Source organism: Drosophila serrata, unplaced genomic scaffold (assembly GCF_035046125.1).
Source record: "Drosophila serrata isolate PLE 108 unplaced genomic scaffold, ASM3504612v1 contig_272, whole genome shotgun sequence".
NCBI lineage: Eukaryota > Metazoa > Arthropoda > Insecta > Diptera > Drosophilidae > Drosophila > Drosophila serrata.
This window is the reverse complement of record NW_028257170.1, coordinates 2,724,103-2,749,543: the sequence shown is the minus strand read 5'-3', so window position 1 is coordinate 2,749,543 and position 25,441 is coordinate 2,724,103. Positions and strand designations below refer to the sequence as shown.

Below are 25,441 nucleotides of genomic sequence, written 5' to 3'. Positions count from 1 at the left end.
AGCAGGGGGATGTTTTGATTTTTTACCAATCTGAAGAAAAAGAACAATCAGTTTGTGGCATAAATAAATAAGCAGGAGCTTTCAAATATTTAAGGTTTGATTAGCAATCATCTTGATTTCATTTGTTATTCAATACATAATTAACTCGAGTCTTTGTGTTTTCTATTTAATTTAAGAATTAACAAATTTTATAGCAAAATTATGTATATGTAGTCTTAGCCAATGTTGATTAATTATTGGTTTTTCTTTGTAAAACCTATTATGTTATCTGTTCAACTTTAATATTTTCTAAAATGAAATCACTTTCCCCACCACATTGACATCATAAATGAAAACCGGAATTGTGTGTTTAGTGGCCAATAAAGGCGATTTAATTTAAGCCACTTAAATGAATAGATATTGGCCACTGCCGCTGTGAACTATAGACGTCAACTAACAAATTCAAAAGCCAAATGAACTGATATTAGCCACACGGCCGCAGTTCGCTTCACGGACCAGCGACGACAGACAAAATGCATTTTTCATAAGGCAGACAGTCAGTTGGGGGGTAAATTTCTGGGGAGGATGAGCAACTGGGAGGCTTAGAGGACACACAGGTAGAGTCACCTGTAGACGTCTATCGATGGCCAGAGGCTGCTGCAAATAGCGCAACAATGGCAGGCGGAAAATGTGAAATGGGGAAATGGCCGAAAGCGCAAAATGTCAACCGAAATTGCGATTGCGTTAAAACTCTATAAATACCAGAGTAACATGCAACAGCCACACACAGAGAGACCGAGAGAGTGAGAGAGATACCTGGCCAAAAAGGACATGCCGATATGGTTGAAACACAATCTAATCCGGTTATTGCATTTTAAATGCGCTACAAGCTCTGTTTTGGCCCCTGGGCGTGGCCTGCCATGATTTCGCATTAAATTATTTGCCAGGCAATTACTGCCGCCTGACATTGAAGGCCATCCCTCCCCGATTTTGGTTATTAATTTCCTCGGATCACATGCGCCGAGAAGTAATGCGCTTATCAGGCATCCAGCCAGCCAGCCGGCACTCGGCAAACCAGCTCTTTTCAAATTTTAATGTAATTTAACAGCATATTAAACAGCAGGAGTCTGCGGCTGCCAAACCACAAAGTGTTCTTGTGTGTGTGAGCGAAAGGATTGCGGAAGGAGTGCGAGTCCTGCAACAGTTGTTGGTCCCACGAGCAGCACTATTTTAGTGGGACAAACTTGCAGATGAAGATAGCAGATGCCTCTGGATGAGGTTTTCTAAGGTAAGTGCACACGGAATAATAATATGATTCTTACACTCTAGTTTATAGTTGAGATAATTTGTAGCATGCAAGATTATAGCTTTAAAAACACAATTTTAAAAAAGATATTCTGACTAGAATGTCTATACTTATACAATTATATATAGTAAGCAACAAAGTGTTTCCCTTAGGTTGCTAGTTTCTACATTTATAATGGTTAATGAGTCCATTCATTATATAATTTAAAATATTTCTTTTTAAGTAAAATATTTCTCCAACTATCCCCTGAATAAGGCCAAGTGCCAATCGCAGTTTTCTTATCCTGTGTAAGGACATTCATGAACTGGCAGAATGGCTAATCAATTGCGCGCACATTGAACACAAATCAAATTGCAAACTTGCCGCGTCCTATGATTTTTAGCTGCAAAAAAAACTTTTCCAGCTTTCCCCGACTGCTGACTGCTGACTTTCCTTTAGCTTCATCCTGTTTGAGATCAACTTTTGCTCAATTTGATTTTTCAAACAAAAACGGCAAAGAACTTTTTGCCTTTTTACCTGCCCCTTTTGTGTGCGTTGTCTACTTTTGCTTGTCGTTAAACAAACTTATCCAATAAAACTTTTGTCAACATTGATTTAAGGCTAAAGAGGGTGCATATTATCGGAAAATGTGGGTGTGTGAGGATTGGAAAATCATTTGGCATTTCGTTTTGCTTTTAGCATAAGTCGGAAATGTTGAGCTTGAAAGAAAAGATATCACGGAAGCTCCTCTTCTAGGGTCTTGAAAGAATACCTAACATTCTAGGAACTACCAAATATTATATCCTTAAACTGCCTGAACCTATTACCTGGTAGAAACACCTGGAAAACCAAGAGTAAACATCCCCCTGACCCAACACCCTCTCTTACTGCTTATAATGTGAGCTTAAGTCAGTTTTTCGCCTTTTCCTCGGACAAACAAACGGAAAGTGTTCGGTAGGAGTGCCGCATAAGTATGCTGCAGGACGAAGTTTCCCATTGCAACGTGATATCCTTGCTGCTTCTGTGGAAATGCATTTACAGTTAGCTTCCCTTTTTATCCACTTCTACTTAAGACTTTAATAGTTGCAAAAGTTTCCTGCGAGGCGGACTTAAGTAGCTCTTGTTCGCATTTCTTCGAGGCGATGCTTAAAATAACTGTAAAACTGCCAACATAAATCTGGCCACAACATCCTTTACCGTTTTGCAACACACCATTCAGGAGTCAATAGCGGAGTCTGGTAAGGATTTAAAGCGGACAGCGGCCGGATGAATCTCAAGCAAGATTAAAAAGTTCAGCAGACGGGCAACAAATTGACGCGTATCTTTTGCATATTGAATAAAAGTCAAACTGTGTTTGGCATATTAAGCGGGGAAAACGTTCGAGAAATCGAAAGCAATTCCCAAACCACCCAAAAAAATCCCACCCCAGTCTCAAGGAGAAAAGTGATTTTTCTTGTTGGACTTACCGGCTTACCGAGGCAGCAATTTTCAATTGCAGAATCAGCGATTTAAACCAATAAGTTTTGAAGAGGAAAGTTGTCTCCATTTATGACAATTCTGAAAGAAATTTAAAGTCAAACTTTAGTTCATTGATTACATATTTAAACTTATTTTGTACAAGTATTATTAAGCTCTTAATTTTCTTATTTACTAGCTTATTTTTCCATATTTGCCCCACTTTGTCTGGCTTAATTCTATTGACATTTAATTATTCACAATATTATGGCAAAAGTCGGCAATTGAAAATATTTTAAATAAATATTTTCCCGCTTTTCGCAGTAATTCAAGCTTATGAAGGGAGCATTGAACAGGCCGAAACCACAATATTTGGTCAAAATGTGAATGGAAAGAATGGAGTTTCCAACGAGGTGAGCTCTAGGAGTTTGCAATTAAAAGTTTAAACTTTCTACAAGTATATATAAATATAATTTCTATTTAAGACGACTGTAATATTTAAATTCTAAGATCCAAGTAGCCTGGGCTACTACTGCTAAGCTCTGTGAGGTTTTCTCGTCTATTCATTCAGTTTAAGCAAAAGTATTGAACAGAAATCATCAGTATTTTGTATCCAAATTATAATTTTTTTAGAAACCGTTTTTTTTTACTGTTACCTCAAGTATCTTACAAACCAAAAGGAAATCCCACTATTGATAATGGCCACGGTATGCGATATGGTTTTCCAGCTGCCAATGGCCCTTCTCTATGGGCTCTTTTTTCCCTTTGGATGTAGGGATTCCTCCGATTCGGATTTACACATGGTAAGCATTTTGATATTACATCTATCTTTGACTCTTGAATAATGATTTCTTTCTTTACAGAACACAAAATTCGAAACACATTAGAAGAAATGTACTGACTAAGGACCACAAACGGGGATTTTTGGTTAGACTTGTAGTCAAGTTTAGCCGAAATCTAAAATAATTATACAATACAATATTTACAATAATTAAATACACGCATGCCGATGCGAAAGCCTCAGAAAAAAACCATAAATTTATCGAATGTTTCATTTAGACAGGCCAAATTTACAAGTGGTCAGTGGCTGTGACGCTAATGAGGCAAACGCAATGCAAATTTATAGCCCTTTTTTGTGTCAGCCACGCCTCCCCTGGAAAATGTTTGGTGGCTTAAGGGATTAGCATCATTACGCGCAGTTTATTTGCTTTTACACGGAATGGTGGGGCGGGGTGCCTTGGTGGAGAGTTGAGTTTCATGTAATTGCTTTTAATTTCCATGCATTTATAATTCAACATTCTCGCGGCCTTATGAAAAGCTCATTTGGTTATGAGTGTCCTGGGTCCTTGAGCTCCCCGTGTTTCGTGTCCTGTCTGCCTTAAAGTGGTAATGAGCTGGAGGCTGGCATAATTATGCAAATTTTTAATGAGTGTGAAAATTACACAATTTCGTGCAACAAGTGTTCGCATCTTGGTCCTTTGAAGGACCAGCACAGACTCCCGCTGAAATGGGCGTCTAATTCCATTTGACCCAGAAGCCCCAGAGTAATCCATTTACATGGCTTCGAATACCTCTTCGTCAGCCTCCTGCCCTGAATTCCCTACATAATCCTGAGCTCTGAGCTGAGTTGACTGCTGGCATTCTCCGGTCTTTAGATTTATACAGATTTCGTCAAACAAAACATGAATTTGCACTTTTACACACATGTGTATTTGTGTGTGGAGAGTGACTGAAAGAGAGTGTGGCCAAAGCCGATTTGATGCCATTCAACTGAAGTGGCTCTTTAGCATTACATTTAAGCCCTTTGGACCATGTTCCATGAGTGGCGCTAGCTTTAAACCCCATTTTAGTCACAAGAAAAGCAATTAACACATTAACTTGGAGAGAAATATGAGCTCAAAAGTGTATATATTTTAGGGGATTTGAAAGATTTAATATTAAATACTTGAAGATTAAACTTATTCTATTTTTGATATAAATAAGTCATGCCAAACTGTTAACGCCAAGTAAATCCACAAATAAGAATTAAAAATAATCATGATATGATGATAATTTTTAATGAATAAATATTATATTACCAGTATAATAACAACATTACCCTAATTCTGTCTTAAATTCAATAAGAAACCTATAACAAATATAGATCTTTAATGCTTTCTAAAAATAACTAGATTCATATATGTTGTACCTCTGACTTTATAATCAACTCTTTATAAAACTATTTTCACAATAATAGTACAATTTATAGTACAAAGTAAATGTACATTTAAGAGCACTAACAAGCTTTCATTAGATATGATAAATTGACATATTTTATGTAATAAACCAATTCATCACTATATATTTTTGTAAAAATATTAACAAGAAAAAACAATTTGATATGGTGTATGCCCGCTTATGGTAACTGTCCTTTTCAATTAGTCCTTGTGCGCCAGGACCTCAACCCCCATACATTCCCTACTGGTGTCCTGAAACAAATGCAGATTTTTAAGCCTTGCGGCAGCTTTGCTCGAAACAGATTGTAAACAAATAAATGCCGCTGGCAGAGCAGATACAGATACAGATATTGCTACAGATACAGATACAGATACAGATTCAGTGGTCAGTGGCGATGGCCAGACTTCAACTCAGATGCAGATACAAATGCAGATTCTGGCCTGAAATGCCGCTGGCTCGTTGTCACTGCATTGCTGCAGTTGCAGGTTGCAAGTTGCAAGTTGCAGGTTGCACGTTGCCAGAGTTGCAGCACTCATTCAATATTTCATTTTGCACACATTTCACTCTACGTGTGCGGTGTGTGTGGAGTCTACCGAAACCTTTTTCGCACTTAAGTGGTTAAATTGGCCGTGATAAATTGTTGCCGAGTCAAAGTTGTTGGCGCTGCGGGCCACCTCAAGTCACATGTGGTCCTGGAGTGGGCGGTAAAGTGCGTGATAAGCCCCACAAGGACGTCGCAGGAGAAGGTGGGAAAGGATGACACCCTCTCATCTGCTTATTCATTGAGTGCCTGCCGCTGACAGTAATCATAACGCAGTCATCAGCTCGCATTATTACAGACGCCTGACATATGACATCTGGGATATGACGATGGGATTGGGGACCAAGGAAAAGTACTGTGGAGCTATTAATATGCGAGTGTGTATGGAGACTCACACAGAGAGAAAAGCTAACAGAGTCAGATTAACATTTAACAGTAGGAAGAATCATAATCTTATTCATTTCAACTTTAAAATAAATGTCACATAATTATTTCTCTCTGTGTTACCATAGTTCCTCTCAATCCCAAGCTCATAATGGGTGAGGTGATGCCTAATGGGTGGCGGTTAATGGGTTGTTCGGGTAGTTAGGGGGTGGCCGTTAGCTTCTTGTGGTTAAGGGTTGGTTAACCGCTGGTTAATGCGCACTAAGGACGTTCCTGAGACTGATGGCAACCTTTTAGCTGCAGTATCCAAATTAAATGTCTAGCCTAGAGTGCTGTTCGTCTTGATTAGCAGGTCTGCGAGTGAGGAATGCTCTACCTTTAAGTTTTTCCAGCTAGTAAGCAAATTTTCGCGCTTATCACAACACTCACATCGGACAATCTTGATGTGCATATCACTTTTATGGGCAATTCATGCAAAATGCTTCCGGTTGCCAACGACAGAAAGGAAAAAAGACAACAACAATGCCGCCATTCACAATGGCGAGAAATAGTCAGGCTTAGATGCCTTTAGAGATACCCTTTATAACATTTTGATATATATATTCAGACAAGGATATAGGTAAAACTTCTTAATAATATCCTTTCTATGTTTATGCTCACTGTCACAAAATATTATTTTTTAGTTTTCATATATTTTGTTTCCTTTTTCGTTGTGACCTAACTTTTCTATACTTGCATTCCAATTTTTTCCTGTCCTTAGTCCTTTTAGTTCTTACAGCACATATCCTTTACTCCTGTTGTCCTTTGCTTTCCTAGTGTTTGTGACTCGCTTCTTGCTCTAACTTGGCGGCTGACCGACAGCATTTGCAATTTATAGGAAAATGTACAGCGCGTTTCAAAATCAATAAGAGATATTTTGTATAGATAAACAAGCAAATATTTAACATACATATTATGCTTATATTTTATATACTATCAGTTTTGTTTTGACAATGAAATGTCTTGAATTATTTCTTAACTTATGCTCACTTGAGAATTTCGAGTGCTCTTTTCTTAAGAATAGTAATTTTTTCTTTTCCCGATACGATCCCATAACTCATTTGCAAACTGCAATTGTATATCAACTTTGGCTTCCTAAACTTTATTTCCTTTCTTGTTATTTATTAAAAATCCAGTCCTTTTATCTGAACTCATATCAAAGACCTTAAAAAACAGTTTTTCTCTTCCTGAAACGTACTGTACCATGCATGTGTCTGTATCTAACTATCTGCCTCCTTTTTTTTGCAAAACTTGTATCTGCAGCCGAGGCAAACAATGGGAATGTAAATTGTTGCAATGTCTTTGTTTTAACTTTTTCGCAGGAGCGCATATTCGGCAGGCCTGTGAAAAGGATTCGTATCCTGCCGCCGTTTGTCGTACTCCAATTTTTTTCCCCTATGATATTTTCCGTTTTTGCGTAGCTCTCACTCGGACTTCTGGCTTTTGTACTTTTGCTTAGTTTTCATTGTCAACGGCGACGATGTCATCAAATTTTTTCGTTCATTTGCATATTGCGAGTTGGTAGTGAATATGTCTGGTTTTGGTGGCTCCTCGTTGGCCATTGCACCCATTTGCGGACCAAAGAGTCCTTGGAGTTGTCCGTGACATTGACGTATGAATGCATGAATACCTCATAAATACATTCGCACACTCGGATATGCAGGATATGGCCAACCGGGGAGACAGCGAATGCTCTGAGCCGGGTTCAACGGACCAAAAAATCCCCCAATAAAACTGCCTTCATTAGCCGCCATTAGCCGGCTTTGTACGTTGCCTTAAAATGAAATTGTGCAGAAAAATAGTAGAGTGCACTTAACAAAAATACAAGTTGTATAGAGAGAGTCAGGAAAAATAAACAGAATAAAAATAAATAAAGTATTTACTTGCAAAAAATCTACTTGTACACTTCTAAAACTTTGTTAATTACTTAGTAAAATGAAAGTATAAAAAATAAATATTATTTTTTGGTTTAATTTAGGTTCTATAAATTCATTTAAACTTATTTTCCCAGTGTAGCCTGCAAAAAAACGTAGCAAAATAAAGATAGAAGCTGGACACATGGCCGTTCTGCTTGGCTTGAATGCGTATTGTGTGTCATTAAAGTTTCATCAACGCCGCAAAATGAGAGTGGAACACAACAAACTCTTGGTTCAACAGCTCCTCGGCCCCTTTTTGGCTGCCCAACTTTCCAACTCCCCGAAGGCAAGAATATACAAATTTGAACGCAGAGGCGGAGAAGGTCCTGCTGATATTGTCATTACTTGCTTCGGGGATACTTCTGTGGCGCAACCAAGGCAAATGTACTTTTGACAGTCCAACTGCTGAAAGGGTTGACCAACCCTCAATGGTGATGGTTGTGATGGTTTTGTGGAGCTGGGGCATGAGATTGAAGTGGTGACCCCGGCAACCGCAGCTCTGGTAAAAGACAAAAGATTTGTTTGCTTTCCGGGGGACAACAGCTGCTCCGTGGAACCGGATTTCAGATTCCGGATTCCGGATAATGCCCGCTGGCTGGCATCCTTCCCCATACACAATTGCCCCAAATTGGTTTGCTTAATAGTTTCGAATCTCGTCCCCATAAATGTTAGGTGAGTCTTTAAATATTTATCAGCCAAGCATCGCACGAGTGTATCTTGTATCTTGTAGCTGACTTCGTGTATCTCACAGATGGCGCACACAAACACACATCTGCTGGATCCCATCCCCGCCTCCGTTGGGTATTGGCAATTTTCGTCTTGGCCAATCAAGTTGGCTTGTTAGAGCGGAGAAGCTGCCATGTGTACACTTTTATGTAGCAATTTTAGGGTCAGAATAATATATGAAAATTAAACCTATTTAACAGGGAAATAAAAATACCATAATTACGTATTTATTATCAATGTTTTAGTTATAGAAGCAACATATTTCACAAATATTTTCAATATTAGAACGGCTTCCATAATAAAACACTGCGTTAGCTTTGTCTGCTTAGCAACATGTTGCCAAGTCAATCAGCAACATTTTGTGGAACCTATGTGGCGGATACTTAATGTTACTAAATATTATATCTTTTTTAAGAAAACTCTTCATATAAAAATACTTTAGAATAATGAATACATAAATTTTCTACCAAAACATTCTAGTATCTATAGATTTTCCATTCATAAAATAAAGTTATTTCAGTCACTCAAACATCTCAATAAGAGTTTGTTGATTTCCTTATCACACATATTTATAATTATCTTTATAATTCAATAAATTCATAAATGATCAACTGATATCAAGCAATACGTCATTTAAAAGTAAAAAAATGAATACTATATTGCCTACTTATCTCAGCTTAGCTTTAGATTTGACTATCGTTTGGCTTATTTTTGGCCAAACATGGGGGCTTTGGCACCGATAAGAATCTGCAAAATTTAAGGCCCCCAAGAGATTAGCTTTGCCCCTCGATCAGCCTTTAAACAGTCTTTATTTTCCGAATTCTTAGCTCAGTTGGAACCATGATCTTGACCACTACGTTCGTGTGCTTCTGCCTGGCCTCGGCCTTTAATTATTTCAGGACGCGGCGGCAACGCTTGCGGATCACGAATCTCAAAGGACCCTTCACCTGGCCGCTCTTGGGATCCATGCACAAGTTTATTTTTCTTAAACCAAAAAGTAGGTAAATAAATAAGAATTTTATGGGTATTTTCTAATCAATTCCGATAGGTTTCTTTAAGCGCAGTGCTGAATATCTCACGAAATATGGTTCCCTGAGTCGTTGCTGGGCCTTCCATAGGTTATTCATTCCTCTGGCGGATTTGGAGCTCGCCAGGCAGCTCCTGGAGAGCGAGAAGCATTTGGAGACGGGCTATGAGCTAATGAAAGACTGGTTGGGTGGCGGCATATTAATGTGCCAGCAGGATAAGTGGCAGCCAAGACATGGTCTTATCACCAGACTCTTTCGGAAGGAGAACATGGATCCGCTGACGGAGCTATGTCGCCAGCAGGCGGAGCAAATGCAGCAAAAGCTAATGGAACAGACGGATGGGAGTGTATTTAATGCCTGGGAGATTGTCTCTCCCTCGATCTTAAATCTCATAGTGCAAACCACCTGTGGCGTGAGTCCCAGTGAGGATTATGCCAAGGATCTAGTAGAGTAAGTTATTTAGATGTACTTTATTATATTTAATCTTATTCCATAAAATTATTCTGTTTCTGTTTACCTTTTCAGATTGGCAGAACTCTACAGAAAACGCTTTTTGAGCCTGCAGTCTGCTAACCGATTTAGCTATTGGCTAAGCTCTCCTTTTATGCGAAGGCGTCAGAATAAACTCATTAAAAGACTAAACGCGGAACACAAGGATCTAATCAATAGATATCGGCAGGAGCAGATATCAAAGATGAAGACCAGTGAGGGTTTGGTGATAGATCACTCAAAACCTCTTCCACCCAAGTGGCATGATTCCCTCCTACAGATACTCCTTGAAAACCAAGATCAAGAACTGACAGATGATGAAATCTGTGCAGAGTTAAATACCTGCAATTATTTAGGTTATTTACTATGCAGTTCAGCTCTGAGCTTTGCTCTGGTTTCCATTGCCAGGAATCCTTCGGTTCAAGAAAGATGCTTACAAGAGCTTAGACAGGCTCAGAAAAAGGATCAAAATTGGAGCCTGGAAAAGCTACCATATCTCGATTCTGTGGTTCAGGAAACACTGCGACTTTATCCGCCGCAAGTGATTGTTGGAAGGCAATTGAAGAACGACTTTTCCTACAGTAAGATTGCTTGCTAACTTGTGTGATATTTTTTTAATTAATATATAAATTTATTTAATTAACAGCACACAGTGTTGTGGGCGATGCAGAGCTACCCTTTGGCGCTGAGATCTACACTAATCTGTATGAACTGCAACGCAATGAGGGTCGCTATGCGAAACCGAATCACTTTCAAGGCGATCGCTTTTTGGACTCTCCCCCAGAGCTTCTTAGCTTTGGCCTGGGTCCTCGCAGCTGTCCTGCCAGGATGTTTAGTATAAAGCTAATGAAAACTCTATTGGTCCCTATTCTTAGCCGATTTGAACTATTACCCTATGGAAATGAGCTCCGCTTAGACTTGCGACTTGTCCTGGGGTCATCCAATGGGTTTCAGTTGGCTTTGAAACCGCGTTAACAGTGTGATTTTTATAATATTAGTTACTTAAAATGTTAAATTAATGCTAAGTAAAAGTGTAAATATATTCCCAAAGAAAACTAAACGTTTTGAACTTTTCTTTTTCATAAAAAATAATATTTTTCAATGCTTAATTTGTAAACTAAACCCTAGCACATATTTCTGAGTATCTAAGATAGTAATATAAGTAGAAATTCCCTCTGTTAACCCTATAAAACTTAAGCTTATGTATTGTTACGCCTGCGCATTCCCAACTTAAAGCCGGTATCCGATCGCAGGACAATATTTACAACACACTCAACCCGCTCTCCTCTCGGCAGAAGCTCGTACTCCCGGACAATCTTGGCCAGCATCATCTTCATTTCCAGCTGGGCAAACTTTTGGCCAATACAGTTCCTTGGTCCGGCACTAAAAGGAATCATTTTGAAGGGCGCCACACGCTTGCCGTCTTCATGCCTCTCGGGAATAAACTCATCCGGATTGGTGTAGGAGTCCGGATGCCGCTGGATGGCATAGATTCCAATCAAAAACTCTGTGCCCGCTGGCAGTACTCCATCTCCGTAAACACTATTGGCTATTTCGGTTTAAAGTTCTTATGAGAAAAAGGAAGCCAAGTTTTTCCAAGGATACCTACTGTACTTGAAGTCCTTTTCCAATTTGCGTCCCACAATCGGAACGGATGGATACATCCTCAGTGACTCCTTGATGACGCATTCCATGTACTTTAGCTCGCCAAGATCTCTAATGGTGATGGGTCGATTGCGATCATTGCCCAGCACTCGCAGGATCTCTTCCAGCATCTTCTCCTGCACCTGCGGATGACGCGACACCTCGTGCAGGCAGAAGGAAAGAGCACTGGTGGTGGTATCGTGACCCTCGAACATGAAAGTGTCCACCTCCTCACGGATCTCATCATTGGTTAGCGGCTTTCCGTCCACAGTGGCCATTAAGAGGACATCGAGCAGGGCCATCCGCCGTTTGGAACCCACATCGTCTTCCATTATGTTAGAGCCAGATTCCTTTCGCTGCTCTTCTAGAGCCTGGCGACGCTGTTCGATCACCTTAATGGTGAAGGCATGCATGGTACGAATGAGTTGCGTTTGACGCCACTTCAGGTGAGGATGGGTCAGCGCAAAAAGCAGCTCCACTTGAAGGTAAACTGACATAAAGCGCCAGCTCAGCAGAGCAGTGCATCTGTTATTAAAAATTATATGTATTATGGGTAAACAAAACTGAGCACAAAAGTCGACTAATAATATTGTTAAATTGCTTGAGGTACTTTTAATAAATGCAGCTTTAACTTTGGTAAATTTCCTAATCTTTAAGCAGTTCTAAATCAAATTTGATTTCATTTAAAGAACTATCAATTCTTTAAAATCATATATCACTCACTCTTTAACAGCCTCCGCATAAGGAGTACTCTCGTTAGCCTGAGCATGTATTTTAGTGCCCATGGCTGTTTCCGCGATGATATCCAGAGTTGCGGCACAGACAAACCGATAGACATCAAAAGTCTCTCCATTGGCCCATGGAGCCAAGCGTTCTACACAAATATTCGATTGCTGATCAAAGACCTCCACAAACTGTTCCAGAATCGAAAAGTGGAAGGTGGGAGTGATGATCTTGCGACGCTGGTGCCATGTTTTGCCATCGCTAAGCAGGAGACCATTACCCAGCCACTGGCCAAGGACACGGTAGACTGGATGCTTCACCAGATGCTCCTGGCTACTCAAGAGCTGTTCGTTTAACTCCGCATCAGCGCTTAAAACCAGCAGACGGTTGAAGACCCAAACTCGCTGAAGAGGTCCATATTGGCTGATGTACTCCCGACCCAGTTTCAGGAAGGCTGATTAGCGATTAAGGGAGTTATCAGCAATTAACCATTAAGCTATTATTGTAGAATAATATATATACTTAATATAACCTATACTTAATATTACCTATACTTAATATTACATATACTTAATATTACCTATACTTAATATAACCTAACTACTATTTACAAATTTGCAAATATAAAATGGTACACTTTAGAGATCGAATTAAATTAAATGTTAATCTTTTATCAAACCAAAATCGCTTCATTATAATAATTAATAAAATCATTCTTCTGTCATTAGCAATCATATTTAACACACCCATATTTTTCTTCAATTATTTTTCTCTATGTAAAAAGAATTCTCATTGATAAGCACTCAATGCGGTTATTGGCAGTGGTCATTCATAAATGGCTTTGCGATTGTACAAGAGATTTCACCTTAATCTTCATTAAATTGTTGTCCAAATTAAGCACACGCGTATTATTAGCTTGAGATTAATTATTTTAAAATTATCAAGAATGTTGTTTACTCTTTCTTAACTGGAAATATTGCTAATCTGAAACTGGGATAATAAAAAGAAAACATCTGCGAATAGCTTAAATTCTTCTTTGCTTTACCTAGCTACCTGATATATTATATAATAATAATTGAATTAAAATTCTAACTTTGAAAAAAGAAACAAGTTACAAGCTGCAATCTTGCCTTATAAAATATGAATGAAACGAGTTTTACTCAAATGAAATTTGCATAAAGAGAGAAATAAAGAGTAAATTCTACTTAAAATTGTTGTTTTATTCTCATTGCAAAGAGTTGCAAATGTAAATGCATTAAAAACTGGCTTATCAGTAGCGTAAACTCAGAGGCAATAAGCAGCTGCTTTACAAGTTGACTCAACGGAGAGCAAAATATATATTATTTAAATGCTTTACATCATTCTAAAGCAAGTATTTACAAAATAAATTCACTATTTTGCAGTTAATGTGTATAATATAGCAACTATTTACTTAATCATTACACTTATTGAATATTGCCTGTAACTATAATGGGAACAATTGGAACTTAAGCTGTCTTAATTCTTAGATTACATGACTTTATTTAGATTATCGCATTTTTACAAAAGACGCAATTAAATTTATATGACCGCGGATCGAGTCCCTAATCGAACTTAATTTTAAATTGATATGGATTTGCCAATTATTATTATTATTTTGCACGGATCGTCGGCCTAAATGAGTTCACTAAATAAGGGAAGTTATATAGTATTTATCTTTTAAATTATTCTGAATGTATTATATAAATATAAAAAAAAAATGCAGACATAGATTTGGGTTTAAATTACGCAAATCTGATAACCATAAGGAACAAAAACTACAACTAGATTGAATAAAAAATCAATTACGTATATTTAATCTAAAAAAATTGCTGCAAAAAACTATGGACTCTGTCGACGAATCATTTCATCTATGTTTCTTAAAATAAAACCTTAAATTATTTCTGTTACTTTTGCATTTAAAATACACTTTAATATTATATTATTCACTTAACTAAAATTCAAATATTTCTATCTATTAAACTCACTCTTTGGACTTAGTTGGAACATGAGATGGAGGGCTCCGAAAAAGGGTGGACACACAGGTCCTGGCAGATTGGCCACCTTCCGGCGACGATCCGCCTGGCTGAGATGGACGAGAAAGCCGGCGGTGAGCAGCAGCACGACCAGTAGAATCAGCAGCATTTTTCACTCTGATTCAGAATTCTCTGGGCAAAAACTGACCAAGCCGAGCAGTTCGACTTAGTCGATCGTGTATCTAATCGGAGTCCGATTCGGATTTGGACTCAAATGTAACTCGGAGTGCATGCGTGGCGATAATTGCGCTAATCTGTTAGTTTAAGCAGTCTGTTAGCTTAAATACTCTTCTGTATTTTAGCCACTTTGCTAATTATTCTCAGCCCAAAGCGAAGCCCATTGACACTGTCTGTCTGTCAGGTCGTGGACTTCTTTTTTTTTCAAGTAATTTCCGCCAGAGACATTCGTGCGGAAATTAAAACATTTGACCCAACCAACATCCAACACCACCGTTCGGGAGCTGAATGGATGGCTAGATGGATCTCTGGACTCAGTCAGAGGCAGCTGCCTTCGAAAAAACTAATTAACAGCGACTTCCTGGGCCCAGCAACTTTGACTTTGTAATGGCATTTTATTATTTTAAATATATACGCTGTATCCACTGGAGTACTGATACATTCATGCGATATGTATGAACGTATGCAAACGACGGCGAAAAGTGTTTTTAATTGTAGAGCGAATGTGAATTTTCAATTTTCACAATGACTGTTATAAATAAAATGCTTGGATACGGGGAGTACATATCTCGTGCGATTCTCGTTTCATCGTCTGCTGCAGAAAGATTTTCCACATTAATTTTGCATATTAAAAATGCAATTTGTTGCATTAATTGCAGCATGTGAAATGTATCAGACGACGAGAGTGATATGCCAGGTTCCCCCTTTTTGAGTTTCCACGAAACCCCCCCCCCAGCAGCAGCCCTTTTCCTCTACCACGAAGCAGCCAAGTCACGTTGATAGCACACGGACAAAGAGGCGTATGCGTAATGTAGGGGAAAAGAGAGAGAATGGTGATGATGATGGAAAAGAAAATATGAATATTAAAATTATTTTAAAGACTTCAAGAGTCTTTTGAGAGAGAACTACCCAAAATTCAAGCAGATTTATAATGTTTACCTTTAATGTTGTATCAAACATAAGGCAGTTTCAGTTGTAATTCAAAAGAAGTGATACTTTAATACATAACTCTTTAGACATTTTAAATGTATTTAGGTTTCTTTAACAAATAAATCAATATCACTTATATTTGCAGTCTTCAAATATTCTGAGAGAAAATTGATCTATGACTAATGCAATTCAGAATGATTTCTCCTTATGTTTTTCATTGATTTTTGCATTTTGTTTATTGTAGTATCCAAGTTATTCGTGTTTAAGTTAAAATAAAGGTAAATGGCTTAAAGCATGTCCCATCATTGAAGTGATTTTCCCCATGATATTGTTCAAGAAGTTTCGATTCTTTGGAGCCGAATTTTCGACATGGTTATGATGCTGAGGAATATATATCGGTCTGGTTGGAGGATATTTCTGAATGGCTTTCTCTCCCAGCGCTCGAATACCCATCCAGGATTCATGAACCAGATAGCGAATATAATTGGCCGGTGGAAAGAACTTGTACTCCACTCCGTTCGGTCCCATTCCTGACATTTCGAATACAAAGGACAGGGGGAAACCCAAACTGAAGGCATAGTCAACGCTGGTGCCACCAATTCTTCCACCATACTTGAATCCCTGATTGGGCTTGATGATCGTCCCCGTGCTCGACCGTATCCTGGCGGCGGCATATTGGGCTATCTCCTCATGCTCGTGGTTATTGTGGATCGGGGAGCTATATAAAAGAACAATAAAATAACATTTAGTATATATTTTGACTCATATCTGTGGTGACTTGATGTGGTTCTGGTTTCGGATTGCTCTCTTCTTATCATTCATTTAATTTTAATATTTCATTTTAATTTTGTCCACATCAATACACTCTTATCTGCTTGAGAGGTTGACCTAATATATTGATTATTTAATACTGTAACACTTTCAATTTCAATAGTTGAAATCACAACTTACGGCTCATTGACCCAGGGATAGAATATCGATCGATTGGCCGTATGCAGGGAGAGATACATGAATCCGATTTTATTGTCCACCAGCGAATGCATTATGTCGCGCACTGCACGCGACTCTGATTCAGAGAAGGGTTCCGTGCCCGCATAGTTCTCGTCGCAGGGATCCTTTAATTCCGTAAATCCTTCTCCCCAACCCAAACCGAAATTCCTGTTTAGATTTGTGCCATAGCAATTGTTCACATTGGGCTTTCTCGTGTTGCGCCACCAGAAGTTATTGTTCCGGGAGTACTCGTAACCATCGGGATTGGCCAACGGCAGGATCACCCAGTCTGTGTTTTCCAGCAGATAGGCATTTTCCCTGGACTCCACCACAAGCTGATGGATGACATAGAGCGCGGTGATGGGCGTTGTCCATTCCCGAGCATGGAGAGCGGCATCCATAAAGATCACCTTCTTGTTCGGCTGCGCAATTCCGTTGGTTATCCTGGCAATTCTCAGTTCACGTCTCTCATAGGATCGACCCACATCCTGCAGCGTCAAACGATCACTATACGCCAGTGCCAGTCGGTCCAGGTACTCCATCATATCCTTGTAGCTCATGTATTGATCCAGCATCAGCTGGGGCGGAACCCGTCGGCGAACATGGCTGTGGTTGGGGAAGTGTCTCGCTCCGACCTCGGCCAGGGGACCCGCTATCGCCACGAGCCAGATAATTGCGTATACAGCTTTCCACATCTCGCCGGAGAGCCAACTGTCAGATCACTGGCATCAGCCAACCGAACGACGACTCTATATAACATGGCGAGATTCCGCATATCGATGGAATTTCTCCCGTGGGTTAGAAGCGATTGATACCCTCGACACGCTTGATTAGCGATTCAGAATTAGACTGTGAGCTAATAGTGTACACATATGTATAATTGATTGGCATAGATCACAGGCATATCACAATACATTTATATAGATAAATAATTAAATATTAGTTTATTTATATTTATATATTTTTAAACATTATTATAAGTTTGTTATATTTTTTATAAGTTTCCTTTACTTTAGAATTTATTTCTCAGAAGTAAAATAAAATTATGAGGAACCAGTCATTACAAAAATAATGTAAATAAAAATAATACTATAGTATCCTTAGTGGAATTCTGTTAAATCACTCAGCTGAATTCCAAGAATTGAAAATCCATGGTAAAGCTGACCGATAATGATTGGGTCTATGTTCGACGACAAATATTTATAATCAAATGGCTGTTCCGTTGAAATATTTATTTCAAAATTTAATCAAAGCATTCGATTATAAAGAGACAAAATACGAGAGTTCTCTGTGAACTACGATTTCTCTTAATTCAAAACCTCTCTGCTTGCGTGATTTATTATAATTTATTTTATATAGTATGTCTATTTTACGAGTATTATGCATGGGTATGCTTTTTCATATATGTACATACATATACATGGGAATTTGATGTCGACTAATATATTTCCACGTTTAGTTTAGTAACAAATACGACAGATATATGAGAAGTGTATCAAAAACTCCAACCAAAGGAACCAGCTACTGTTTTTATTCTTGTCCCTATTGTTTTCGGTATTTGAGGCAACACATATATTCTATTGTACAATATTAAGGACTCCCTGATCTGAGGTACTGTGAGAAGGATGGAACTTTGTACAGTTGCCACTGCAAGGATCAAGAACACATCTCTCCACATTTTTGTATTATTAAACTGAGTTTTTCCCAGCGATATTGCTCAGTTTTCATAGCTTTTGCTTGAGTGACAAGCATGGGCATTGTTTAATGAGAAAACATAGCTACAAATAGAATTTTTCTGAGGAAAATTAACTTATTTATATAATACAGAATGTTCAGTACGTTCTTCCAGTGACCTAAGAATGCTGTGATTTTGATATTATGATAAACTATGAATATCCTACAAAGATCTGTTTAATAATATTCCTGCTTATTAATAATTATTTATTATATTTTAATTATTATTGAATCCAGAGTATGATCTTCACTTTTAATAAACGTTGTTTTAAGGCTTCTCACATTGAGTTAATATTTTCCCCGACCAAAGCAAAAGTAAAGAACGTTGAATGTTAAACAACTTTGCACCATTTCTTGCATTTCTGCACTAGGACTTTATCTGGCTCTGTGGCTTTGCCATTTTGCGGTTTAAAAGGCCATTAAAAAAATGTAATTATGTTGATAAATACGTCTTACTGGGCAATTTTTGCATTTTTTATTTAGCCAACTTGCCTGTGGACGATGTCCTGCCAGGATGGATGCCGGGGCAGGGAGTAAACTTTAGCCACAACAGCTAAATAAAAACAACAACTGACGGCTCGGCCTTTCTTCGCCTCACTCGCTCTCTCTCTATCTCGCTTTTTGTTAGCTGGTTAAACTTTTTAGCCAACAAATTTACTTGCCTTGGCTGGGAAAAAATATTTTATCATTTCGCCTTTCAGCGCTCAAGTGGCGGACAGAAGCGGTTTTCCCCGAAAAAAGAAAGGGATGAGATGGAGGAAGGATTTCTCCTTCCTCCAGGATTCTAGACTTTTGCATTTAAGCGGAGTTTATGGCTTCATTTTACAAATTGTGGCCTCTCTTGCTCACTTTTCTACCATTTTCCTTCGGAGTTTGTTCTTTAGGAAAGTTTACTGGTCCTATTCTGGTAATCATTTTGGCCATTACTCTGATGGCCAGCTAATGAAGCTATCATTTCGAGAACTAAGAGGGAGAAAAAAGGTCCCGGACACAAATTGATTATTGACTCCGGCCGATTGAATTGAGATTTTTCTTTTTGCTTTTGCAAAATTAATGAGGCTGCAAAAATTTGATTTCAATTTTCCGATTACGCCACTCGAACGCAGTTGTCAATGTGCATAATTTACGAGGAATGCGAATGGGGAAAATCTTATTAGCTCATAAGCCACGCCAGTTGATGGCGACGGCATCCATTGGCCAATGTCCTGCTCCTTGGCTCCTTGACTCCTTGGACTCCTTGGGATTGCCATGCGAGTCACGTAGCTCTCATGTCCGATTTTTAAGTTTGCCCTGCACAAATCACGTAACCCCTCCGCCATGCCTTTCTCCTTCTTTTGCAGAAAAATCCTGGGGGATCACGGACGGGAGCAAGGACCACAGCTAATGTCCTGCTTCTGGCTATTTGTAGTGTGCACTTTCTGTGGATTTTTATGATTTGTTTACGCTGCCTGCGAACGTGAGTGATAAGCGGCGAGTGAACCGCAGGCATTACAAGGATCCAAAGGATTGAAGGCTCTGGTCAAAGTACTTGAGAAAGGACACGATTTGCAATGGGATAACGTGAATTATGTGTAAGTACTTTAGCCGGGGTAATGTTTCCGCCATAATGGGGCTACTGATGATGTGCGAAATCGTATTCTAGGATGATATGTTATTGGTTTGGAATTGTATCCTTTTGGGGTTGTAAATTCCTTACTTATATCCTTGCAGGATATTATAATTTTAGTTAGAATGTTGTGAGGGTGTCATTTCCCAACCTATAAATCATATAGATTTAAGATTTTAAACCCATAATCTACTAGTTTTACTAATCTTTAAGTCACTTGACTTTTTAAACATTTTTCATATATTTTTAACACTGTTTTGAATACAAAACATTGTTAACACTTAAAACTAAGAACTTTTAGAAACCGTAGTGTGTGCCAAAGCCATCGAAGCTCATATGGGACACGGTCTCCGCCGGGGAATAGTGGATGACAGCGGGCTGATGACTGAGATGGGCGGGTTGATGATACACAGAGGGACTCTCCACGTGGGCAGTTTGATGGTAAACCGCTGGAGCCTGGACAGGAGCTGCCTGATGGTAAGTCTGGACAGGAGCAGCCTGGTGATAAGTCACTGGAGTCTGGACAGGAGCAGCCTGGTGGTGATAAGCCGACGTAGCCTGAGTGAACAGATGAGCTGGCTCCGGCTGTGCCTGCTGGGTGTAGACATGAGCAGGAGCTCCAATAGAAACTGGAACAGGAGCTGGAGCATAGCTAATGGTCTTGGCCACCGCTGGCTGATACACGTTGTTACTGATCCTCGTGTCCTGCTTGAGCACCTGGGAGAAGGGCGTGGCCACTGACTTGGCATAGTGGGAAACAGTGCCATCGAAGCTGCGCACCACATTCGCCTGAGTGTGGGCCACCGCATGCTCATCGCCAGTGTAGCCATAGCTAAGGCCAGCCGGAGCAATGATTCCCGCCCAGGTGGGGGCCAGCAGGAGCAGCAAAGTGGAGGCAACGCCTAGGATCTGGAAGTGTGCCATATCGAGGTCGGTACTGAGTGAAGCAAGTGGAGCAACTGTGCTGGCTGAGTCAGATGGCGGGCCATATATAGAAGACCTGACCACCGCAATGCCAATTACTCATAATCACTGGCAAACCGCCCGCTCCACAAACGTGTTTCTGGTTTCGACTTTTTGGCTAGCTTTGCGTGACTTTCAGAAATCCATTTCTCTAACCCGCGATCGTGGCAAATCAATTTACAATTGCCCGGCTTTAAGTGACAGACAGTCGGTTTGGATCGGATCGTATCGTATTGGATCTGGAGAAGGGCGTGTCTTCGACCCACTTAACAGTGCCCAAGACCCGGGCCTATTCATTGCATAACCCCATGTAGCCTGTGCTGACTCTATTACCTGGACCCCGGCTCTCTGCACTTGCTCCAAATTCCACGGATGTGGCTCGGTTCAGCGCTGAAGTGCCATCAAGTGGCCCAAACATATTACGGCCAGCGCAATTTATGGCCCATCGGAGATGCATTAACTCCGCTGCCAAATTGTTAATGCATTCGCTTCTCCATCTACCGCTCAAGCCTTTCGATTCGAGTGTTTCTCAGCCCTGTAAAATGTATTCAAGTGAGTGTGTGGGGGGACGTTATGCATCTTCATGCATCAACGGTGATGACAATAAGGCATCAAGAGCCATCAACAACACTGTCAGCAGTGTATTTTGGAGTTGATAGAGTGAAATATTTGGATGATTATTAGGGAATATTAATGCTTGAGGTTTAATAAAACTATTTGTAATAATAAAGTGTATTTACAATTAAATAACAATAATTTAAATTATAATTATGTTGAAAAGATTACCTTTAAAGGGTTAATCAACGTTAATTTTGCATTCGGTTCCAAAGTTAGATAATTTTAAATAAAATTAGCCACTAGAAATAGAAAAGAAAAACACATTAGTTAGATTATTTCAAGGCTTTCCCCCCAAGATACAAGGTATATTTAAATTTTACTAATAAACATTAAATTAAACTCGTATTTGAGTCATTTAAGGCTAAAATAAAATATAACGTAAAATATATAGTATATAATATATAATATATAGTTGGAGAAAAGAACAATAATTAAAATAATATGTATCTTATAGTACAACATTATCTTAAACTTTTCAATTATGTATTGACAATTTACAAGGTATCAAATACCAAAAAATACAACCTATTTAAGAGTGTAACCCAAACAAACCCAAGATACCAACAGATACTTCTTTGATCGACCTGAAAGGCAAGTTCTCCCCTTAAGTTCCCCATTTCCGTTTCCGTTTCTGTTTCTTTTTCAATGGACCGACACTGGGACTTGAAGTTGAAGCTGAAGTTTGCTTCATTGATGCGAATGCCTCTCTCCTTGGTTCTGCTGCTCGTCCATAAAATCGTTCAACTCGCAATTGAGTCATAATGCAATTGGCAAACGTCAAGCAAATGTTGTTAACTTGCCAAACGAGAGACAGAGACAGGACAGAAAAAGAGATGGATGGATTGAACTGACCGGACATCCGGTTGGCAAGTGTTGGGCACATTGTTGCCTGTGAAAGTCCTGGCAAATAACAAATAGCAACGACATTGGTGCCGAATGTGATTACGATTACATCGATTGCAAAAGCCGAAAAGTTGAGAAAGTCACCTTTGTTGGTTCCACTCGATACGTATCTTTATTGTGGGGATTAAGGATCAGAGAACGAGTCTGGGTCTGTGTGTGTCCATTATGGTCCTTATGAAATTTGGCACATAAATTGTATTATTGCATTTATGCTTGATTTTATTTCCCCCAAACTCTCGGCTCTGCTTTTCTTTGCTGATTGTGTTTGAGTGTTGAATTGGCTTTCGCATTACTTTTGCTTTTACTTTATTTTTTGGCCCCTTAAGTGGATTCGTCTTCGTTTACGTCTGCTTTGTCGTCTGACTCGAGTTAGCGTTTTATTGAACCGACAGGACGACTCACATGTGAGTGCTTACATTTCAACGGTTTCCTGCCGCTTCATCTTGTGAGCGCCAACGCAATTTGAACTTCAATTAGCTGCATTTGGCCATGGCTAATAAACGCTGCTTAAGCTCTTCGTCGTCGTCGTCGTGGCTCTTTGGCCCTCTTGCTTTCCTCTCCTCGTGCCAATATACAATTACAAATGACGCGTCAGGGCCAGGCCGAAAGTCAATTACCAAAGTACACGGCAACTAAATACGACTATTTAATTTATAAATATTTTATGTAGACAATTTGAAGGTAATTGAGATTATAATAAATAAATATTTTCGTATTCGGTTGAAGAAAAACCTCAAAGGCCTAATGCAACTTTTCAAAGTCATGTTATGTTTTTTTATGGGCCTTAAAGATCATTAAAAATAGACTCATATCATGTTTCAATAGTATTAGCAAGTTTTGATTCATCTTTTAGAAGTTCTGCATCTTAAGGGATATATTTTTTCTCAGTGCCCTTGACAGCGAAAAGAAAGAAAAGTAGCATAAAAGAACGCGGCTCGTTGGCTAATTGGAATTGAAACATAAATTAAGCGTCCAATTCGAAGGCGAAGACGAAGACGGCAGAATGCAACTAAAACTTTACGACTTCTTCTCTTCACTTTTGGCCAATTCCGAGCACAACTTCCGCATTCACGTGCCGCAGTTCTGCACTTTTACGTTTTTTTATTTTGTGTCGTAATCCCTGGCAATTACGATACTAGTAGTAGGTTGCCACTACTAACTGCTGTTGCATCCACATTGACAGCTTAGATTAAGTGTTGACTATAAATTGGTACGGTTAGTTGGCGGTTGTATTTATGAGGCCAGTGCAGTTGCCATTTTGCCAGGTCGAAATTATTTACTGGCAATTACAACTGGCCATGGAAAGTATGGTTTTTTTCTTATGTTTTATGTTTATATGTACATTGGTTCATTTAATCATGTCAGAGGGCAATAATTTAATCATGATGCTGGTTTTGGGAGAGATTTAGAGGCAAATTAAGGGTTTGGGAAATTAGGATATACTATAAAGAGCTTAGAAACATTTTATCAAGGCTTCTATAGTAGCCAGTAAAGGTTTATATTACCTTTAAAAGGTGTCAATATCTATCTTCTAAATAAATAGTATTATATACAACCAATTCCCTGGATTTTAATTGAAGAAACCACATCATGGACTTACGGGTTAAATTGAGCTAAGAAACCAAAGGTTCCTTGGTGTTATATTGACCATTTATATATTCTTGAATAAATACAAATACATCCATCCATGCTTCTTTGCGCATATGTATCTAGTTTAAGATTTCACTTAAAATTTCCGTTAAATGTGTTACTATTTAGTAGCATATTTTTTTGTGTTATTAAAAGTGTTATTACAAAAATGTATCCTAAATAAATGGTGTTCGCTAAACCCTATTTCCTGAATCTTAACTGAAAAAACCACATCATAAGCTTACGGGTTAAATTCAGCGCAAGAAACCAAAAGTTCCTTGGTGTTATATTGCCAATCAGCTGGCCACTTCAATCCACTGGCCCCCCAAATCCTCCACCTCCTGCCACCTCAAGGACTCCATTCCTACACACACCTCCTCACCATTGAATGCCCGAGGTCCTTCGCTCTCGGTGCTTTATGGCACAAAGGGGACTTGGCTTCAATTTTCTTTATATTACAGCTTGATTTAATTTGACGTGAGACTTGCTCCTGGGCCCTGGTCTTGACCAGACCGAAATTAGAAACGGAATCGTGCACAGTGCGGGGTTGGAATCCCATTCAAAGCAAAAGCAATTGCAGGTTACATTCCCCGGAAAGCGAAACATTCAAATGCCGCTTAATGAAATTATGAACAATTTGGAAAAAAGCAAAATGTCATTTGCCAGCTGCCAGGAACACAAAAACCTTTTTTTTTGGGGGGTGTTTGATCTGCCCGATTGATATAATTTCATTAACGCGACTCTCTCTCGCCCCCTCAAAGTATTTTCAATGTAATGCCACGCCCCCGGACTAACGCCCACCGCCCACTGTGACACTTTCCAGAGAAAAACTTTCGCAGCAACAAAAATGGCGAGAAAAGAAATGAAAAGTAACGGAAAATACTCGCTTAATAACAAATGGAAAGCGGAAAACGAGAGGGCAGTCCAAAAAAAAATAAAACACAAAGTAAAAATGATAATGAAAATGAAAATGCATAAACAGAAATCGTTGACAAGGGGGGGGGGGGGGGGGGGGGGTGGCTTGGCCCAGTGCTTAGATATAGGGCTGCTGCGTGGAAAACTCATTAAAACTTTTTCACAGCCCATTTAAAAGCAATTTGTAAATTGTGAAACTTGCACTTGGCCCACGCGGAGTCTGTGTAAAAATGTTATAATTATTATTTATATTTCCCGAACCCAAGCCTAACCCATATTTTATTCTAGGGAAATTAAGCTACAAGCAAATATACATAATTATTTGATATTTCTTTGTGTTTCTGATTAATTAAGAGAGTACGATGGATTGGGAGACTTAATTAATTTGTAATAAGTTCCTAACAGTTTTCAGTACTTGTCTTAATTAAAAATTAAACCTATAAATTATCCAATTTAACAGGAACTAATTGTTATAAAATAAGGAATACTTTCTTAC

The 25,441-nt window shown here is 39.0% G+C and overlaps 4 protein-coding genes and 3 long non-coding RNA genes across 8 annotated transcripts in view; 2 read left to right on the top strand and 5 right to left on the bottom strand.

Annotated features, from left to right (window-relative positions):
- Positions 1–2,821, bottom strand: part of LOC110176732 (uncharacterized) — a 78,951-nt gene extending 76,130 nt beyond the window's left edge. For both annotated transcript variants that reach the window (XR_015271983.1, XR_015271984.1), the window contains exon 1: positions 2,731–2,821. This is a non-coding gene — a long non-coding RNA (uncharacterized LOC110176732). The remainder of the gene's footprint in view (positions 1–2,730) is intronic.
- Positions 2,822–3,250: 429 nt separating this feature from the next.
- Positions 3,251–3,757, top strand: LOC110176757 (uncharacterized). The gene is made up of 2 exons (XR_002319277.2): positions 3,251–3,522; positions 3,583–3,757. It is a non-coding gene; the product is annotated as an uncharacterized LOC110176757 (long non-coding RNA).
- Positions 3,758–8,709: 4,952 nt separating this feature from the next.
- On the top strand, positions 8,710–11,430 carry Cyp316a1 (Cytochrome P450 316a1). Its single transcript, XM_086834190.1, has 4 exons — positions 8,710–9,539; positions 9,591–10,020; positions 10,096–10,640; positions 10,706–11,430. The coding sequence occupies exons 1-4, from the start codon at positions 9,383–9,385 to the stop codon at positions 11,032–11,034; spliced, it is 1,461 nt and encodes a 486-aa protein (XP_086690316.1). The 5' UTR covers positions 8,710–9,382; the 3' UTR covers positions 11,035–11,430.
- Positions 11,122–15,123, bottom strand: Cyp4d8 (Cytochrome P450 4d8). The gene is made up of 4 exons (XM_086834189.1): positions 14,433–15,123; positions 12,427–12,880; positions 11,669–12,228; positions 11,122–11,608 (listed from the first exon to the last, which is right to left on the bottom strand). The coding sequence occupies exons 1-4, from the start codon at positions 14,587–14,589 to the stop codon at positions 11,259–11,261; spliced, it is 1,521 nt and encodes a 506-aa protein (XP_086690315.1). The 5' UTR covers positions 14,590–15,123; the 3' UTR covers positions 11,122–11,258.
- A 449-nt stretch (positions 15,124–15,572) lies between these two features.
- Positions 15,573–17,775, bottom strand: LOC110176742 (carboxypeptidase B1). Its single transcript, XM_020943186.2, has 2 exons — positions 16,539–17,775; positions 15,573–16,305 (listed from the first exon to the last, which is right to left on the bottom strand). Exons 1-2 carry the CDS (start codon positions 17,270–17,272, stop codon positions 15,855–15,857), a joined length of 1,185 nt encoding a protein of 394 aa, XP_020798845.2. The 5' UTR covers positions 17,273–17,775; the 3' UTR covers positions 15,573–15,854.
- Positions 17,776–20,134: 2,359 nt separating this feature from the next.
- Positions 20,135–20,862, bottom strand: LOC110176748 (uncharacterized). The gene has a single exon (XM_020943196.2). The coding sequence runs from the start codon at positions 20,839–20,841 to the stop codon at positions 20,215–20,217; it is 627 nt and encodes a 208-aa protein (XP_020798855.2). The 5' UTR covers positions 20,842–20,862; the 3' UTR covers positions 20,135–20,214.
- A 695-nt stretch (positions 20,863–21,557) lies between these two features.
- Positions 21,558–25,441, bottom strand: part of LOC147643481 (uncharacterized) — a 162,682-nt gene continuing 158,798 nt past the window's right edge. Inside the window, exon 4 of the long non-coding RNA XR_015271982.1 lies at positions 21,558–21,737. This is a non-coding gene — a long non-coding RNA (uncharacterized LOC147643481). The remainder of the gene's footprint in view (positions 21,738–25,441) is intronic.